The 21,205-nt window shown below is 40.8% G+C and overlaps 2 protein-coding genes across 3 annotated transcripts; one reads left to right on the forward strand and one right to left on the reverse strand.

Annotated features, from left to right (window-relative positions):
- The first annotated feature begins 681 nt into the window (after positions 1-681).
- On the forward strand, positions 682-5,485 carry trim69 (tripartite motif containing 69). The gene is made up of 6 exons (XM_018671235.2): positions 682-2,027; positions 2,587-2,682; positions 2,905-3,138; positions 3,777-3,799; positions 3,901-4,016; positions 4,179-5,485. The coding sequence occupies exons 1-6, from the start codon at positions 1,392-1,394 to the stop codon at positions 4,721-4,723; spliced, it is 1,650 nt and encodes a 549-aa protein (XP_018526751.1). The 5' UTR covers positions 682-1,391; the 3' UTR covers positions 4,724-5,485.
- On the reverse strand, positions 4,701-20,972 carry LOC108879830 (bone morphogenetic protein 1). Of its 2 annotated transcripts, none has more exons than XM_018671232.2 (20): positions 20,570-20,972; positions 16,438-16,548; positions 16,175-16,324; positions 15,912-16,029; positions 14,832-15,010; positions 14,610-14,715; positions 13,299-13,423; positions 12,936-13,051; positions 12,350-12,452; positions 12,128-12,244; positions 11,789-11,934; positions 11,322-11,517; positions 11,092-11,217; positions 9,668-9,828; positions 9,317-9,497; positions 8,319-8,444; positions 7,711-7,838; positions 7,386-7,599; positions 6,930-7,180; positions 4,701-6,828 (listed from the first exon to the last, which is right to left on the reverse strand). In XM_018671232.2, the coding sequence occupies exons 1-20, from the start codon at positions 20,703-20,705 to the stop codon at positions 6,694-6,696; spliced, it is 2,925 nt and encodes a 974-aa protein (XP_018526748.1). In that variant the 5' UTR covers positions 20,706-20,972; the 3' UTR covers positions 4,701-6,693. The 2 variants fall into 2 exon arrangements, with proteins under 2 accessions (XP_018526748.1, XP_018526746.1); XM_018671230.2 differs by having other exon boundaries at positions 9,668-9,831; positions 20,570-20,971.
- Positions 20,973-21,205: the final 233 nt, after the last annotated feature.

Here is a 21,205-nt window from a genome sequence, read left to right on the forward strand (position 1 = left end):
AACATCAAGGTTTTTTAGGGTTGCAGCATCACACTGGTGGAGGATGAAACCATAATGCACAAAGACAGTATAACAGTTGTTTCTCATTTGTTTTCTATTATTTAACACTTGTGCACTCATCTGTTTTCTCCCTGCTCCCTGAGCCCTGGGGCCTCCTGACTACTTGATCCACATTTTTGTGACATTTTGGCCATGAACAGTTTTATTTTTCAAGAAAATTATCCTGCATTTTACTCTTGATAATTAACTGTAAATATAATATAGAGCATTTTAAGATGGTATAGTTATCACTTTGGACACCAGATGTCACTGTTATCCATAACATTCGTCAGAGGCAGAGCATGGGCTCTAGGGATAAAAGAAGAAATCGAAAAAAGTATCTTCCTACCGACCTGTTCTTTGTTCTTGTTCAACAAAGCCAAACCATCTGAAAACACTCCATACGCTGTTAATGTGCTCTCACTCACTCACTCACACACATCCATTTTAAAATACATATAATTCCACTGTAGTTTTACTCTCCTGACTGTGAGGAGGACCCAGAGCTGTGATGATGCTCCAGTGCGTAATCACAGGGTGTCTGTGTTTAGTTTGTGTGTGTCTGTGGTGATGTGTGATTAGCTTGATGCAACACCCTGTAATATTCAAACTGTTATATGCTAACAGGACTTTTTTTTTTCCTTGCATGTTGAAAGAAGGTCCAGTTTACTGGACAGATGTCCCAGGCATTAGGGAACAAGTTGTAAATATCTGTTATTATAATAACCAGATGAGGGGGAGGGGGAGCCACAGGATGCCTGCAGTATTTGTATTTGTCTACGGTGGACCTTTCTTCCTGTCAGACTTTTTCTTTCTTTGTGTAAATCTCTTAATGATCTTGTTTACCCTTGACTGATGATGATTACTGAGTGGGCAGAAAGCTTTTCCATAAAAAGAAGCAGGAAATCTGTTATTGCTCACAAGTTTCAGTCTGCTCTGTGTCTGTCTCAAACACACTCACGCACATACACACTCCAAGTCACATAAAATGGATTTACATTTCTCTGTAGTTAATCTACAGCAGATTAAGAGTTTAATGAAGCTGTGACTTCCTTGGATTTAATGCCCAGACTCTAAACAAACACACCAAGGATAGAATATCCACGGTCCGCCTTGGTTTCCTGACTAAGATGTGATGTCACTCTGGAGGGAAAGAGGGGGGCCCGCTGAGATTCCCTCACTATCTGCCGAGGATGTGAGAGGCTGAAGCTGCTTTTGCACCACCCCCTCCATTTCCCCACAGTCAACAGGAAGACTGGAGGCCAAAGAGAGCGGCCACACTCTGCAGGAGAGGAAGGACGTAGAGGTCCAGCTGTACCGTCAGAACAAAGGAAAACAATCAAGGCAAAGGAATGAGCAAGAATCAGAAAGAAGTGAAGAAAATCCAGTCAGTCTATCTGCAGAACTTGGAGAAACTAAACCAAGGAATAAAGCCAGAAAAGAAAAGTTGGAAACCGAAGGAGGGAGAATTTGCTATGCAGACAGCAATGGAAAAGTTGCGACAGCCTCCCATAGCAGGACAAGTGACCAAAAGCTCAGCACACAGAATCAGCAGAGACCTGACCTGCTCCATCTGCTTGGATCTTTTCAAGCAGCCGGTATCTCTGCCCTGTGATCACACCTTCTGCCTGGGGTGCATCGAGGGCTACTGGACCGGTCCCAGGGGCCCTGGGCAGGGGGGCACAGGCTCCTGCCCTCAGTGCAGGAAGGTGTACCCTGGGCAGAGCTACAGGCCCAACCGCATTGTTGCCAACATAGTGGAGAGCTACTGTCAGGGTCTGGAGGAGAGCGGGAGCGGAGCCCGCCTGGCAGATGTCGGGGTGGTGGAGAGGGTTCCTGCTCCGGTCCCCCGCTGCAGCAGACACAGAGAGGAGCTGAAGCTGTACTGTGAGGAGGACCAGGAGCTGGTGTGTCTGGTGTGTGGCGTCTCCCAGGAGCACAGGAATCACACCATGATGTGTGTGCAGGAGGCTGAACAGAAGTACAGGGTGAGTTAACTTTGAAGAGGTTCAGCAGAATATCAAGATTTTATTCAGATGCAAATGTCGCTATATAAGAACATTTCTGAGACACTTGATGTAGCAGTAATGAATAATTGGAGATTTAATGATTTCTGTGTCTTTAATTCTATACATAAGCATGCCTCACAGGAAGTTGGTGCACACAGGTTTACCTGTAATGATGATAACTTACTTCTGTTACATACTGCTTACACTGTAGATGACACCAGAGACATTTCCTTTTAAAAACTTGATTTTCTTCTCTGATTTTTTGGTTATGTTTAAAAAAGACCCTGGTGCATCTTTTTTTAGGATGTAAATGATAGTGTCTCTTTGGCTTTGGTACTTTTGGCTTTTGCCAAAATTTACTACAGTGTTTTCTCTATATGGGCACTGAATTTAAGGGAACACCAGTGCTAATGACTAGTTCCCATGTGTATGTGCTATATGTGTTATTTTGCCCCAACTGGTCCAGTGTAGGTATAACAGTGAAAGTAAAATGAGAGGCAACTCAGCATTCAGTATTGTTGTGTCTCTGTCCTCGCAGGCGTCTCTGAACAGCTCCATGGATTCTCTCAAAGCTGAACTCAACACAGCGCTGCAGTATGACAGAGAAGCCGAGGATGAGGTTAAAAAGCTCAAGGTGAGAGGAAATAGGATATATATCATTATGCACACACTGCAATGCATTGTCTGCACCACCATAAATATTGAGAATGTCCTAATTCATTTTGAAAGCCATATCAACAAATCAAAGTGTTATGATCTCTCTTATATCCAGCACACATTGAACTAAGTGAGTGTTTTGCCTCATTTGGCCTTTTTCGAGACTTAAAAATAAGTGGGACTGACTTTTGTCACTTAGGAGCACACAGCTGACCTCAAGCAGCGCATTGAGGCCCAGTTCAGCGACCTGCACCAGTTCCTCTACCAGGAGGAGAAGCTGCTGCAGGTGAAGCTGAAGACGGAGGAGCGCAGAGAGCTGATCCGCCTGGACGAGCACAAGGCCCTGCTGTGTGTGGAGATCTCCCGCCTGCAGAGAGCCGTCCACGAGATAGAGGACAAGCTGAAAGAGCAAGACCCGTTCACCCTGCTGCGAGTGAGTCCAGCTATTATGAACTGTTATGAACGCAACCCATCTGGAAGTTATTAACAGCATGATGAGTCAGCCCTGGGGATGATTAAGGCGAGAAATGCTGAGCTTTTGATTTCAAACTTTTTTTTGTGTCCAAAACTATTTATATCACACTGGAGCCAGAAGAAGTAAAGGTGGGGGTAAACTTAGTTGTATACATCGCTCAAAGATGTTGCAGGCTTTCCATCATCAACGTCAAATATTTAAGTGAGCAGGGTGTAACCATTCTGACTTTCCTGTTTAAGGTTGTACTCTATTCTTGTTGCTCATGTAAGTTTGCGTGTATTTAAAGAGCAATGTTTGGAACATTGCCACTATTCTAATAACAAAGGACTTGCTCTCAGTGAGCGCAGACAGGATGTAGCCCAGTGATCTCACTCGTTGATCTGGAGGATAAGGAGTTTAGTTCAGGCACAGGGCCATACTCAGGCCATGGCTGCGGGACTTTCCCCCAGCCACAGGGAGATCCCACAGGGTGGGATAGCGTGAGCTCAGACATTGATGTAATGTGGAAAAAGCTTTCTCTTCTTTCTGATACAGCAAAACTAATCACCAGTCTCTGTTTGTCTTTTTCCTGTGTTTATTCCGGTGTCCCATTTCAGAGCATCAAAATCCTGCTCCAGAGGTGAGTGTGGGAAAAGTTCAGCTGCTCTGATCTGGGATGTTTTTTTTTTTTTTTTTCCTTTTTCTTTGTTTTCATTGTTGTGACTTTGCTTTTGCTGGCAGGCCATCGCTGAAGTTTGAGAAACCTGCATTTACACCGCCCAGTCTGTGTGAGGGTCGGTTTGCAGGGCCCCTCCAGTATAGAGTGTGGAAATCCATGAAAGGAAGCATTTACCCAGGTACTGTAAGGGGCCCCATCCCCCTTAGCAAATGCAAACTACAGACACTGAATTACCCAGAAATCTATACTGACAATCTAAGCATAAACACATTAGTAATGATTTTTTTTTTTTTTTTTTTTTTTAACATCTTTTGTTATCTTATAATTTTCCTATTTTTAGTTCCAGCAGCCATCACCTTTAACTCCAGCACGGCAAACCCCTGGCTCAGCCTGACCTCCTCCCTCACCTGTGTTCGCTACCAGACCTTTAACCACACCGTGCAGGACAACCCCTACAGGTTCAATGCTGCCCTGTCACTGCTTGGAAGCCAGGGCTTCACCCACGGACGCCACTACTGGGAGATCGAAGTCTACAGCAGCACAGTCTGGACTGTGGGGGTGGCTCGAGAGTCTGTGCCAAGAAAGGGAGTCATCAAAGCCCTCCCAGCCAACGGCTTCTGGACTCTCTCCCTCTCTTATGGGATACAGTACATGGCTGGCACTTCGCCTCCAACTGTCCTGTCCCTGGAGGAGCCACTGGCCAGGATCGGAGTGTACCTGGACTACAAGAGGGGACTGGTGTCCTTTTATAACGCAGAGAGCATGACACATCTCTACACCTTCAGGGAGAACTTCAGTGAGACACTGTACCCTTACTTTAACTTGGGCTTCCTGGATAAAGTGCATGAAAATGAGCCTCTCAAAGTTTTCTTACCAAAGATTTAACAAAATTGAAAAAATAAAAATAAAAAGTGGTAACAGAAGGGTAAAAAGTTACAAAAAGTTGACACATGAAATAAAAATGCATATCAGAAAAAGAGAAAACAGAACTTGTGCACATAATTAGATACAGAAATGTATTTGTACTTGTGCAATATACAGTTGATTCTAGACCTATCTGTCTGATAGAAACACATGTATCTTAGGAAACATTTTTTCTAACACATTGTTCAATATGTAGACTGGATCTACTGCCACACATTTCATTTCAGAGAAGCTGTGCTTCAGTGAAGAATGAGAAACTGTCTGGTAACATGACTGTTGTGAGATTAAATGTAATGTTCTATTATGGTTGCTTCTATGATTCAATAATCTTTTTTTGTGCATGATACATTAACAGTAAACATCTTAATCATTTAATACTGTGATTTTTTTTTTACATTTTGAAAAAAGTTTTTGTTGATTCTACAGTGTTATGTACTTATGATGTCTTTGGTGCTTTCAGGGGGTTTGGGAAATGTTAAGCTTTTTGATTAGAGCTGGTAGAAGCAGGGTGATAAGACACATAAAAGGAGCTTCAGTGTAATAGTCAGTTTTATGTGAACAAACGGTTATAATTTTGGATATTTACTTTCTACTTCCTGCGCTAGATGAATTTAGGGCACCAGCTGTTTGCCCTTGTTGATCCAGAGCCTGATACTTGTAAAGTGGCACCCAGTATCACAGTTATATGGGCAATATTTTAATAAAAGTATTTCTTGAAAATTATTTTCCAAAGTGTGCTTATTATTCCAGCAGTAAAATAAATAAAACAAAAGTGTCAGTTCATTACATACTGTAGATGTTGATGTATAAATTAAAGGTGCCCTGTGGGGTTTTTGGCTACTAGCAACCCTTTGGAGCAGTGTTTTAACGAGTGGATCCTTGTTCTGTTTGTGAAGTGCTTACTTGAGGATGCACATGCACAGGCCAGTGGGTGACACGATACATACATAATGGTTAGTTTCTTGCTTTTCGACTCATTGGTGTTGCTAACATTCAAAGAAATGCAGCAAAACACCAAAAAAGGGCAGTGAAGAAAACTCTGCACTAGTAAATAATGCCTCATTTTAAATGTTTAAAACTGTGTTTTATGCGGAAGACATTGCAAGCAATTTGTTTTGGTGAGCAACACTGAATATAAACACAGCTTTGTTTGTTTACAGGGAAACTTGACAGGGCACCTTTAATACCAGCATTTCACAGTCCTTTCAGTTTTAAACCTAAAGGCTGCTCCCTTGACCCGACACACCACCATTGATGGGTGTGGTTTGGTGTGTAAGAGGTTTGAGCTCTTGCACCTGTAACCACACCCAACAGTGATGTAACACACCCAGCACACGTGTGGAAACACAATAGTGGTTTAAAAGAAATACAAAAAATGTCAGGGAAAAAAAGGGGACTGAAAATATACTGTGAGGGAATGTTAATGTACTGCAAGGAAATTCAAAAACTAAAGGCACGTCAGAAAAAATTAAATACTTAAGCTTTCGACACAAGCTTTTCTCCCATAATTATGCATTTGTAACGTGATACCATCCAACTAAGTGCATTACGTGATCAACCTCTCAACCTCAACAGTAAAAACTGACATAATTGATATCATGATTTTTTTTAAAATAGGTAAACTATATCACAAAATATACATTTTGCATCTTAGCACAGTGTTACGACGTAATCAGCTCATTACAGGCGGTGTGACTGAAAATGACTTCAAACTAGTTGTTGCCTTTCACTCTATATAGCTATATAATGAGGAAGAGTAAAGATGTAATTTGTCTGCATGGCTTCACTCTTTCTAGCAGATGTGAATGTAAAGTATGTGGGTTGGTGTTTGTGGTATCAATCCATGCATTCACTCCTCGCCTGGAAAAGGGCGTGTACGACCAAATGTTAGGGGTGAAGTCTCCATTTAGGTTTGGGGTAAGTTTAGAGAGTCACTTGCTTGCGTGTAATGTGTCCTGGAACTTTGTGCTTGTGTAGTGTACATGAAAACCCTTTTTACTTATGCTGTCATCTGAGTGAAACTTCAAGACTATGGCGTCTCCAGCTGAGTAGACCTCCTCTGGAGCCTGAGGAAAAAAAAAAGATATAGACAAAAAGAGATGGTTTTGAAGCAAAGGTTTGTTTTTCAGCAGCATATAGTACAGACGACTGATATCTTTAGCCTTACCCCAGATCCACAATATCGTCCCAGCCTCGGAGACTTGATGTCAGCACCGTCATACAGCTCCACGTAATCGTACCCACAGTCTGCCTCCTCTTCTATCTCAAACACTTGGAAGATGATCTCCACTCCGTAACCCTTCTCAGCAGTGACCACCCACAGACAGTCAGAGCCACCAGGGTAGTTGTTATCTCCAAACTGTGCATGAGAGTACAGATCTTTTGTCTTGACCTCGGCTTTAAGGCTTCCTCCACATTCTGGGAATTCACAACCACAAAATTAGAGGGTCAGAGAGAAGAACTCGTAAAATTCAGGAAAGAATGCAGCTTTCTAAACACAACAGAAAACAAACCCATAGTTGAAATGTTAAATTTTTGCTATTCTATTCTTTCTCTGGGGAACCATTTTAATACATTTCCAGACTCTTTTTTTCAGGCGAAGAACAATAACTTTACAGCCCACCTGCGCTGTATGAAACCTCAAAGCCTCTCTTCTGCACAGAGTTGTCAGAGAAAAAATGCAGGAACATTTTGTTGCCACTAGAAATGACTGGAGATGGCTTCTTGGTGCCACAGAAGCGCCCTAGGCTCGGGGCACGGAAGTCTCGCCCGTCATAGATCTCCAGGTGGTCGTAAGCACACTCCAAATGAGCCTCCATATCGATCTCGTTGAAAATCTGAAAGTCATTTTAAAAAGATGATCATGATAAGTTCCTGGCTGCTTTTAAAGTCTTTAATATTTGGATCATAACATAATTTTTAAAGGAAAAAAACATCTATTGACATACAAGTTTGATTCGATGGCCTGGGGTAGTGGACAGAGACCAAGTGCAGGCCTTTTTGCTGGGATACTTGTCAGGCCAGTTGGGGCTGCTGATTATGCCTGACACACTATTTACAACATGATCACACCCAGCTGAAAAAAACACAACAATGAAGCCTGAGCACTCATCAGCATCATTTCTTCATTTTCAACACAAGTGTCCTTGGAAAAGGCAACAGAAAAAGAACAGCAAAGTGAACACAAGCTTTTCACAAACATACTGGGGATTTTCCATCTCTGAGCAATTTTCATTGGAACTGAGAGACTGTAAATGGCTATAAGTAGTTCCTGTGAAGACCCTCCACAGTGAGGTCTATAGTGATATGGAATTATTCAAGAAAATCAATATTTATAAATAAGAACGTGAGTGAAATGTGGCCACATGGGAGAAAGCAAAGGACTCTCGATCCCACCTTCTGTCCCATCTTGGCTTTATACTGGCTCCAGCTGGGGTGGAGCTGAAGTGATCAACTTAAAGTACTGGAGGAAAATTCATTATTTTTCTTTTTATAATTTAGGTGAACTGACCCTTTAAATCACGCAGGTGAGGGACAGCAGAGACACATACTGTACCTTCTTTGCAGTCGTGCTTATTATCATGAAGCATGAAGCCGCTGCGACACTGACAGCTGTAGCTCCCGAAGGTGTTCACACACTCATGCTGGCAGCCTCCATTTTCTTTGGAGCACTCATCTATATCTGTTGACATTTAAGCAATTTTAATTCAGAATTCCTATGCACAACATGTGAATCTGTCACAATAGGCTGCAGAGAACTTGCAGATCATATTGAGTTAACATTTTAGGCATTCTAGGATCTTCTGCTGAGTGCAAGCACAAAGGATTTCTGTATTCTTCAACAGGGAGAATCTGCTGTATGAAACACAAACAATCCTGGATCATATCACAGCAAAAACATCTCCTGTATATTATTCATGTTAGTGTTTTTGAAAAGCTTTTCCTGTCCACATAACAAACTGAATGAAAGCTTACATCAATTTTGAAGGCTGTTAGAGGTGCTGGTTCAGTGAGAATGGAAGGTGAAAAAGATGCCAGATATATCATGTGTGGAGTATGTATGTGACTTTTGAGAAAAGTTTTTGAACTAGAAATGGAATAAAATTTTATATCCAACACAGAGTAATCTCTATATTATTAGTGATAAAAATAGAAGCAAAACAAGAGTTTGATGCTGAACTTGTTTGTTCCAGGCTGGCTAGCTGTTATTGCTAGTGTTGGCTATGTAGCGATAGCAAAAACTTACATATGGCACCTTTAAAATAATGTATAGAATAAATGTAAATAGTGCAAATAGGAATGTGATTACAAATGTGAACGTAACAGGAAATGAATTTGAATTAAACATACAGCATTAACTATTAGGTATGTAAATTTAAATCTAAGCATTACATAAAGTCAAACTACACTGCTTTCATTCTTGTGCAGAAATTGAAGACAGCTGCCTGCATTATTCTTGAAGTAGGATGGGGGTGTGAGTATTTGTCCATGTTACCACTTCCTCAATACTTCCTTCCTCAACACTTCCTAAATACTTAACACTTCAAGACTTACCAGAGAAGAAGTGAGCCTTGAAGCCCCTCTTGGACACAGTGTTGTCTGATTTGAACTCAATCCTCATGTTGTTTTGCTGGGAGGTGATGACCTCTGGTTTCTCTGCTCCACAAAACTTCCCGTGAAGCTTTGAGTCTGAACTCAACCCACTGCGCACCTCCACATAATCATATTTACACACCTGATGGTAAACACTAGAAGATTTTACTTACTACCAAGGACAAAAGAAGAAATGGCTTGTGAAATTGTGAAATGATTTTAACCAGTTGTCAGATAAAATCTCTGCAGAAACACTGTGATATATCTTATATGAATAGAAAAACAAAGAAATCATTGAGATTGTTAACTCACATCATTCCCTTCGGTCTCAAACACATCGAACACCAGAGTAATGCGATACTGAATGGGCGCCACCAGCTGCCACACACAGTTCTTGTTTGGTGGATATTCTTTGGGCCAGCCGGGGGTGGTGAGGGAGCCGTTCAGCTTGGTGATGAACCCACCACAGGCAGCTGCTGGTGGGAGAAAGCACTTATTTTAGTGGTAGATGTGTGAAATAAAAATACTTGTGAAACATAAATTACACAAACCCACGTGTGACTTTTTGAGCTCTTTAACCTTTTCTTTAATCCTTTAATTGCAGAAAAAGATGACCATTTTAAATTATGGACGTTAAGACAAAGGAACGTCAAGAATAGTAAAAATCACATAAAAGTTAATGGTAATAGGAAACTGTGGTACTGGAATTACCCAGTAATTATAGCCTGTAAATTAAAAGGCTGCAGAATAAAATTCTGATTCCTTTTGTAAAAAAAAAGGAGAGTGCCAAATTCTGTTGGACAAAAATGTAATTCCCATTTTACATTGTTTGGATGAATCTACTGGGTGACTGTCAAGCCTCACAGAGAAGTTGCAGCATGAGAGCAGTACCCTCTTGTGGTAAAAAAGGAAACTCCCAGGGAGTCAAGCCTCGAATGGGCAAAAAAGATGACTTAAAAAAAAAAAACAAACATTGCAAATACTTGTAGAAGCAGCACTTGACGTACATTAATGCAGCAAATGAAATGACTTTATATATATATATATATATATATATATATATATATATATATATCTTTCAGTATTTGTATATCTTGGGTTGATTCTTCCCAGCTGCAGGCCCGTCTGACAGAGCCAAGAACTCAATTCAGAGTCTGTTGATTGGGCCTCATTCAGTCAGACAGGCCTAAGAATGAATCAGCTTGTGTTCTCATTGGCTTCATTTTCTCAATGAGAAACTCGTTTAAACTTGTTTATTTTTCCAATTTCATCCCAGAGAAACAATATCCATGCGCAGTGTTATACTTTTGTGTGTCATTAAGTAATTTCAGATGTGAATCTGGAGTATGTACGGTGCTGATATTTGGCGTGTAGGCTCTGACCTTATCACTCTCTACAAATAAACATACAGCAGTGGGGATAACTTATCTCCTAGGAGGAGGGCAGTCTTAGAGCCTACAGGTGGATGCCGAGGTGGAAATGGGGCTTTTGAATTGCTATATGAACAGCTGCAGTGGTGATGGTAGCATTAATAGTGATTGAAGGCTTTTGGGTGAGTGGTGTGGCAGCAGGCATGCAGCAAAATGACAATGAAAATATGTTGCACTGAGAGGAGTATGCCATGTGAGGGTAGCAGCGGACTAGCTTGCAGGCTTGGCTTCAGATTTTGAAGTAACAGCACTCTGCTGTTAGGCATGAGTAGTATGTTAGTTTGTGGAGTCGTGCCCTGCACTCACTCTCACAGCTGCGTCTGTCAGCTGCCAGCTCATATCCAGGGTCGCAGGCACATCTGTAGCTGCCCAGCGTGTTCAGACAGCGCTGCTCACAGTGACCGTTGTCAGGTCTGGAGCACTCGTCCATCTCTGGCAGATGAAAACTCAACAAAATTAGTTTTCTGAAACGCATTATCTGCCACATGTGTCAACAAAGTCTGTCTCAGCACTGGCAACTAAAATGACCTACGAACCTTTAAAAAAGTTGGCTGCAAACCCAGCTTTGTTGACCGATCCGTCAGATACAAACTTCAGCCACAACTGGTTAGAGCTGCTTTTGATGTCGTCTGGTTTGTCATAGCCACAGAAATGGCCGAGAAGCGGGCTGCTTTCTGAATTGCCATCCCTCACCTCCACGTAGTCGTAAGCGCAGTTGTCATGTCTCTCAATCTGTGGTCGAAGTAAGGACAGATAAGGTTACAATGAAACATTACAGCAGATGATATCAAGGTTTATTATGTTTTAACAAGCCTCATCTTGCAATCGAATGTCAGGGCAGTGGAAATGAAAATAAGCACTGAGCAAAAAAAAAAAAAGTGTTAAGGTACCTGAGGGAAGATCCTCAGAAGATCTGGAAATGGCTAAGCTATCTTTATCTTCTAGCTAGTTCAGTGCCTTTCCATTGCTCCAGTTTGACCAGTGACAATACTGGTGAGTTTACCTCAAACGACTGGAAGGAGAGGCCAACGTCGAAACCCTCTGCTACTGTGATTTTCCACACACACATTTTATTGGACTGGTAGTCATCAGGATAATTGGGAGACTGGATCTGGCCGCTGTCTCTCTTCACCTCTCCCCCACAAATGGCTGCACAGGAGGTGAGAAGTGAGTATAATGGGAGTTTGTTTCGTTCAGCGACTTCTGTTCTCCATTTCTACCTTCAGTTGCTGCACAGTGTACAGTGAAATCAAATGTAAAACCTGCAACAAATGGCTGATGAGGATGAGGATGTAGCATACATGAGGTGTGTATTAAAATCACCAAAAGATTGATGACATACCTTCATAAACAGCTGAAAAGCCTTTGCCCACCCAGCTGCTGCTGCTTCTGAATTCAATCCACAGCTGACTGTCGGTAGAGATGATTGGATCTGGAAGTGTGTCTCCACAAAAACGGCCTGCCAAAGCACATGAGAAAATAATGACATTGCCTGTCAGTAAGAACTTCACAGCACTCAGTACTGTGTATATAACAGAGGTATGAAACTGTATCAGTTAAAGACCTTTCAGTGGAGCTTTTCTCCAGAACCCGTCTCGGACCTCCACGTGGTCATACCAACACAAGTGACTCCTGAAGAGGTCCATGGAAGTAAAATTCAGAACAATCTGTGAGAAACACAGTGATACACAGGGATGAAGAGACAGATGGAGGTTGGGTGGTTACCAGTAAGTCACTATGACTTAGAGACTTAGAGCTGGCCACATACTGATTACTGAACAATTCAGCAGAGCAACTAATTGTCTTGTACTGTGTCAAACAACTGTTTTTATGCATTCAGCCATTTTCTTTATTTACTCTAATTAATTAGTGTTATTCGCATGTACATGAAAATACTGAGTAAATGCAACTTAAAGTGTGAGAAATGAAATAATATGAAGATGACATGTTTACCAAACAGCTGAATAATATGATAAAAATCCATGACTGCAGTTGTCACATTTACCTCATTAACAAAGAATGTAGTATAGTGCATGATCAGTGGATGACATTTTCTTTCTCATGTGGGTTCATTCCCATCTGTCCTACTTAATTACATTATCACAACCAATATATAATACAAAATATAATACAGTAACGTTGTCGTTCACCTTCTCCCCGGGAGTGACAGAAATCCTCCAGATACAGTGAGCGTATGCTGAGTACCCGTTGGGGAAACCAGGAGAGGAGAAGTTTCCAGCACTGTCCTGCAGGCTTTCCCCACACCCTGTCACAACAACAAACCGAAACGTCAACATGGCTCTGCTACAATCACTACCAGAAAAATAGCATTCAAATCCCAGAGTAATGAACAGAGCTTTTAAAGAGCTTTTCCCCTGTTTGGCAGGTTTAACTTTAGTTAGTACACATTCAGTCACGAGGCAAAATATAACTGATATTGGAAATTATTAAGTCTAAAAATCAAGGTATGATTCCATTTTACAGATATGATCATTAAATTATTAATATCTTACTTGCACATTTGTAGAGTTTGCGTGCTTGTGCAATGTCCCCTTTGCTAAGCCTGGTCCTCTGTCCAATAGGTGGCCTGGCTCCATTGACATCGTAACGGGGCAAAATTGTGTCTAAGAAGATTCCTCTGTTTCAGACACATTTTAAACCTGAGGAGTTCATTCTCAGACAAAACTGACAATTCAAAAATCAATTCTAGCACAAAAACAAAACAAAACAAAAAAATAAGAAAAGGAACAACATCTTCAAACTACACTGATGTGCAGGAAACTGGTTTTCAGCAGTTCACACAGAAAGACTGATTAGAGAGCAGGATTTTCTTTTGTCCAGATCCGACTCCTGTTCAACACCTTGATACTTTATTGATTCTGATAATCTCTCACTGGGTTTGGAGCTCACTCTTGCTCAGTTCCCATGGTGATGCACCCATGAATGACAGGCATGTGCAAACAGAGCGGTCTGAATGGGGCCTTTTGCCGGTGCCAGCCGGCTCAGTGGAGCCCACTCCTGAATGCCAGAGAAAAAGGCCACTCCAGCCCAAATTGTTCAACAAAGCCTGAACTGCCAGGCCTTTATTTAGCTTGGCTTGCCTCCATGACCCAGACCAGTAAAGCGGTGATGGAGGTAAAAAACCAAAGCACAGAGAAAAGCAACGGGGCAACAACATGCACGAGACAGAAATGAAAAGGAGACTAGTGTGAAACCATTTCTGTGACAATAAAGGACCAAATCCCTGAGGTTTCCTATGGAGCTTGTTTAGCAGAGCTGAATAAAGGGACAAACACCAGGTCAGTGTAGTAGCTCAGCTGATAATGCAGCATGATATTAGTGGCAGTTAGGGATTTTTTCATATGGTTTGGGCTAGATTTGATGTTGGGTTCTCCAAACAACTTTAAACGCTGCTTTAAATAACAAGTCAGAACTCTTATTGTGGAATATGCTGTCATTTCAAACTCTAAATTTCAGAAATGTAGGTGTTTAATCATCTGATTAAGCACATCACAAGCAAGGTAGTGGTGATAATAGTCCTGGATAGAGACACAGGTTGATGCACTGTGCATTGCCAGTTCAAATATACATGAGGGTGGACAGAATGAATCATCAGTGCTCCACAATTACACTCTTGAGCAAGGCATTTATCCACAAATTGCCCCAGTGGAGCTGTTCCGTGGCCTGTTAATGTGAACCAGAGTAGAGCTAAAAATAAAGTATGCATTCTCAGGAAACTCCTAAGTGGGGAATAAAAGAAAATAAAATCCTTGCACAAAGCTAAACTTGAAAATGTGAATGACACCAGAGCATCACACACCAACCTGGAAAATGTATTCCTTGCATAATGCATGATGCTGCCAAAGTCGTATACCTCCCCGAGTGAGTCGACCTCGCCTGGCTCCATCTTCAAGAAGTTATACTCCTGTCCTATTCACACACAGACAGTCACTAGATTAAATGCAAAGAAACAACATCTGGAGGCGTCAGTGAGCACATGCATCCATTCGCACTTATTCATGTCAACACACATGCAGTAACAGTACCTGGCTGGATGTTGTCTCTGATGATGCTTACATGCTCATCACGGTCCGGACGCGTGTGCTCGTGCCAGAAGCCGATCACGTGGCCGAGTTCATGCACCACAATGCCAAACTTATCGCAGTTCTTCCCTATGGAGATGGCCTGAGGGCCTCCGCCTCTCCTCCCCACATAGGAGCAGCACCTGCAGGAGGTGACACTGTTCAGGTCCACATCCTGCAACACCTGCAGAACAAACTCTGACTCTGCTGCTTGTGAATATAGAGATAAATAAAGATGTGTTTGTAAGTTTAAGGTCCATAACTGCAGTTTGTTTTTGTTTGTAGGTTATAAAGTTTTAGCTTTAGCTTTGCCTTGCATTTATTTCTGTGGTTTAATAGTCAGTTAGTTGACTTGAATCTTGCTTTTCCAGCTAGTCGCTAATTTTGTCTGTCATTAGATGCTAGGCAAGTAACATGTATTGGGGCTTTTAGAGCTTAAAACAGCTGCCTACTGGAAATGAACAGAGAGGGTGAACCAAAAATGCTGGAGGTGAAGGGAACTGCAGCGTCAGCTGTCATTTGATCGATTGTTGATATAAAAATAATGCAGTAGCTATGCCTGTGTTTGAGCACAGACTGAAAAGTCTGCTCTCATCACCTCATGAGGATAATGTAAGACTGACTTGATCATTACTGTAATGGGACACAGAGTCTCAATGTAATAAAGATGATAGAGTTTGATAATTGATTCTCACACTCTGCAGAAATGAACAGAAACCATCTGATACCTGTGATAGTACAAAAATCCATTTACATGTCTTAAACATACAGCATGGATTGCCAAGTAGCTTGCTGTGATGCAAAAGTATTTGGTTTGTAGTGAAGCAAACGGGCTAAAACATTCAAATGCACTTAATGGTCACTTAAATAGAGTTTGGTTTGATGACAATCATTCTGTCCTGTAGGCAAAGACATTATACAAATCTATTAATGAATTCATTATAATGAATTCATCCATTAATGAAATGAATGCATTCACAAATACATAGCTCTAGCAGGGGAAAAAAAACTATTTGAAAATTGTTAATGAAGCTCCCAACTCACCCACATGGACGATAGGTGAAAACAATGTAGCTTTCTTCAGTCGTCCTCTCAGTGAACGTTACACAAGTGTGTTTCTCCCAGTGACGCATGGCCTGTCGGAAAATGGCTCGCTGACTGCCTGAAAGGAAACTCTGAATTAGAATTTGACAGCTCCAGAATCTCAAAACCACACATGGCAACAAGCACATGCTGGCTGCACAGTATGGCAGACAACTTTCCTGTATGAACAGCTGAAACGTCTATTGTTTTAATTCAGAACTCACCACTAAAATTCCCACTGATCACGTACGGTATGATGCCGTCTGGCCATACTCGCTCAGGTCTGGAGGTAGCCGCTCTCCTCAGACGATGGAGACTCTGTTTGATTGCAGATCTTTTACTCCTGACACTCTCATTGGAGGTGGAACTGTTAACTGTGACAAGTGAATAGGAAACCTGTGTTGATTACCATCCCTTTATTTAACCTCATTCAAATTCTACTTTGAAGAACAAATATTCACAGATAAACTCATTCTTGCTTTGATACCTGAGTCTGTTTGGTTGGTCTGGATAGTGTGCTGTTCATCATCAGTGCTGTGGGCCTCTTTGAACATGCGGAGGTCATCTTCATCCAGTGCAATGTCTCCCAAAAAGGCAGCTGGTGCAGACAGATGAAAACACAGAAAGAGTTTGACATTTTGAGAGACATGCTTATTTGCTCTCTTCCCAAGAGCTACAGGGTTCAAACTGCTCTTATGTCTGTTTACTGAGAAGGTTAGCTTAGCTTAGTATAAAGACTGGAAACAGGGAGGAAAAGCTAGCCTTGCTTAGTCCAAAGGTAAAGTAACCCACCTAATAGCAACTCTACAGTCATTTGTTTTATTTGTACAAGCAGTATTTCAAAAAGATGTGTGGTGGTTTTACAGAGGATTAAGTGCGTGGCTAGATAATGTGTCAAGTAGTTTATTTTAGAAGAGGTAGATTTTTTTTAACCATTGAATAGAGCCTGGCAAGCACTTTCCTTGTTTCCAGTCTTTATGCTGAGTTAAGCTAACTTCATGTTTAAAGGCCAGACATTACAGTGGTATCAATCCTCTCATCTTATTCTTGGCAAGAAAGCAAAGTGTTATTTCCCAAAATACACTGCTCCCTGCTCCATTCAGTGCAGTGTTTTGGAAGCACACAACCTTAACTGGAAAAAGGAGACTAAAATTAAATGAATAATTAAAGAAAAATACTTATGACAATCCTCAAACTCCTAGTGTTCCATACTGTAAACTCAGAAACTATTTATTAACACAAAATCAATAAATCTAATGCTGCCATACAGACTGAAACACCACTGATTTTTAAAACGATTTTATCTCTGAACGGTGACATTTTCAGTGAAGGCTTCACCATCTCTGCTAGTGCACATCCTGAACAGGACTTCATGTGTCTGTTTGATCAGCAAACACTGCTTCTGTAATACAGTCTGCACCGCACTAAAACTGAAACACACTGTATCAGAGGACTGTCCAGCTTTAAAAGGTTGAAGATGTGAAATGAATACTTTACAGGACTGCGATCACACAGTGCCAGGGTTTTACAATGTGGTGACATACAAATCACCATTTTGTACAGTGGCTGCTCTATTGTTGCAGGAGCTTTTTATGAATGCCCTATAGATAATGTGTGCAATTTACCCAAGCAAGTCCAACTTAATATAATTCTGTTTTAATGTAGTAGCCTTAGTAGATAAGTAGGGGTGCACTGAAATACACACATTTGTCATCAAAGTTGTTGTTAATGTGACACTAGTATCTTTCCTTTAAATGCAGTGTTTCTGTTGCAGATTTCCTGCAGTAACCTGCCTGAGCAACTGATTAACCTGAGTGAAGTCATGAACATCAGAGCAAAGACCTTTACTTGCCTGATAAGGTGAAGTAAGATATTATTTAACAGCTTTACTACATGAATGAAACATATTTCTCTTCCTGTCAAATCATCATGAGAGGGGATTTGTTTTTCCTCTTTGTGCACTTGTGACCAATCAGCTGGACCATGAATATCTACTGTGCACTTCAGGTTTGTTTTGTGTGTGTGTGTGTTCAGCAGCATGGAGTTCCCAAACACTGACTTTATCTTTTGTACGAGGCCCAAAGTAATTCCTGATCATCTTTTACAAAGTGATCGTAATGTCACGCTTCACATTTTCTACAGTGGCATCAAAAGCCAAGCAAGGATGGTGATGCACATGAGAATGATCAAAACAGCAGTCATGACCTGATTTTGCCTCTTTGTCATCATCTCTTTAACCACTGTTTTGTTGAAAACAAATAGCTGAAAAGATGATTCTTTGTAGATTTTACTTAATTCAGCCTCAGCAGTAGGGAACCAGGAGAGAAAGAGGAGCAATCATGAAATCAAACATGCCAAAAGCAGGGGTGATAGACTGAGACAGAAAACTGGACTGAAGTTGGGTTGCTGGCTCCAATAGACTGTGTTGAAATGTGGGAAAACCCTCAACTTCTGTCCTAAAAGTACAAAGTAAATACATGTTTTTCACGAGTCTTTATAGCTAATTTCACATCCTCTAATTTTGATGATGCCTCTTGAAAGGCACTCTGTGATAAATCCACATCCAGGCTTCAAAACGTCTCTTCTGAAACTTTCCTCCTCTTTTATGGGACTGACATTCTGTCTCCATCATTTAAACCTTACATCCTGCATGAGTCAGGATCTCATATTGTACTATTCCAGCAGAACAGCTCAACAGAGTCTTTCCCATTAAATACCTCATTTAGCCATGTGATGTAACAGCCTTTGAAAGTCCAAATGAAAAGACATAGCGGGCCCTGTGTCGGCCTTTGAAGTGAATTCACTCATGCAAAGGGTGACTGTAAATGACTGTCACCCCTGCAGTGTGCACCCCATGCCCTGAAGCCAGAGGGATTTCACCGGCGTCCAGCCGAGGACAGCACTGGCACGGCCTCAATGACCTCTAGTCTCCAGGCAACTGCCTTGGACTAGAAGAACGGTGTGTTTTGGAAGTTTCAGAAGTCACAAGTGAAAAAGGAACCCCAACCAGCTGGAGGCCTCCTAATAACCAAACTGTTTAGCATGTTAGATCATGGAAAAAAAACAGATATATTTTCTTTTTTCACTTGAGAAAGCTCATAACAAAGGCAAGGCAGCCTTTCAAACAATCAGAGACACGGTGGCAGCTTTGTGCCAGTGTTTTTCCATATGACTTCTCATTCATAACGCATGATTTAAATATAATCAGGACCCTACGTATCTTATCAATACAGTGTGTTTTGCAGAATGTTTTCTTTTTTCAGATTAGACTATTATTATCATTTTACTCACATGTTAACATGACTTGCTTTAAACCTACTCTACACATGATCTCCTTCAGGTCAAACTTGCCACTAAGTACATTTACTCTGGTATTTAAGTATAATTTGAGATATTTGTACCTTACTTGACTACTTCCCTTTTAAGCTACTTTATACCTGTACTGTTTTTACTCCACTGGATGTATTTGACAGCTGTAGTCACTGGTTACTTTTAAGATCAAAACATACTGTATGACCAGCTCATAAACTAATACAACTTTATACAAGTTGGGAATCTGTCACCTAATGAGTACTTTGCTTTTGATAAGTGAACACATTTTACTGCTAATACCTGCAGCTACACTTCTACTCAAGGAAATTTATCAATGCAAGACCATCATTTATTTTGAAGTATTTTTACACAGTGGTATTACTTAAAACTGAAAAATCACTGAAAGCAGCTCGATAACTGAGGATACAATATACTTGTTTTACCAACAAGTTAAATCCAACATAAAACAGATTCACAAGGAAAGAATTACATATCAACAGAGCACAGGTTTGTCGATCAAATACTGATTTTGCATTAACATCTCATGCAGGTGCTCCCTGCAGTACATCATGTCAACTTCATGTCATTATTCAGCTAAAACTGAATCTGCACTGCATCAATCTGTGTGCTGTGTCAAGAAAACATCACCCTCAGATTAGTGCTGTTCTAGGGCTTCTTGCTGGAGGGTCAAATTATGGACACGTTCAATTTTGATCTTGTTTTTTGCTTCAGTATTCAGACACATGCAAATATTGTCATTTTTAACGTTTTTTGACAGCTTTAGTTAATGATCACTTTGAATATCAAGATATTACATACAAAATATATGATCCAAGTCTATAAAATGATAGATTATTTACATTACTACACTTTGCAGCTCATACTTTTTTTGAACACAGGACTTTTACAGGTGATGCAGTGTTTCTGCTGCTTATACTATAAAGTAAAAAAAAATAAATAAATAAATCTTATACTATCATATCTATGTTCTTCAATCAGTAACAGTCATCAATTAATTATGCCACCACAAAATGAAAATGTGGGGGTTATTTTTTTGCATTTAAATATTTGCATTTTGCCTACATTTAAGCCTATATTCCTCTTCACATCTAAATCATTAGGAGCTACATTTACCTTTTAATGGTTTTAGCGTTTTTTCCCCATCACCAGCTCACAGTGATTAGGGAGTAAATAGCTATGGGTACCGGTCAAAGCACATCATACATATACACCAACTGGAAATGCAAAAAAAATAAATAAATAAATAAAAATCTATAAATGCGCAGAGCAGATAAAATACACTGTACCAGCTTTACAGGGATCCTTGTAGTCGATTGCATCACCGAGGTGGGTAAAATTGGTGTCCACAAACTCCCAATCAACCGCCAGAGAAACGCACAGCCCGCACAGCAGGAGCAAAAATGTAGGCGCTCGGACTGCCATTACTTAGAAGCAAATATCTAGAAGAGGTAACGTTAATGAGCGTTCGTGATGAAAGGAAGAGAAAAGAGCGCAAAAAAGTTCCTCGATTTATAAACACAGCGCTGTTTTCTCACGTCTCCATGCTGCTGCAGTCATTCACTGACATACAAGGAAAGAGAGCAGAGCTCACACAGTTCACAGCAGAACACACATCCATGCAGCAAAGAGGTACTTCACCTGGAGTCACAGTGGTTATACACATTTATATAAGGGTGGAAGTAAATGTTACACCGCATTTACTGTTTCCTGCTTTCTTTCTTTTTCAATAAATTAAATTAATTCTAGCTTAGTTTTGTTAGACTAGAGAGGAACATGGGGCAAAGAGGGATACATAGAAAAACTAGCAGTTTTTAGCTCCTGCCATGTAACATTCACTTGCACACTGACACGGCTAACTGACAATATATTTTTAAAGTCCAGACATCAATTTAAATGATCAGTTAGACAAGATAGGCCAGTTC

The sequence above is a fragment of the Lates calcarifer genome, linkage group LG9 (assembly GCF_001640805.2).
Source record: "Lates calcarifer isolate ASB-BC8 linkage group LG9, TLL_Latcal_v3, whole genome shotgun sequence".
Lineage (NCBI taxonomy): Eukaryota > Metazoa > Chordata > Actinopteri > Centropomidae > Lates > Lates calcarifer.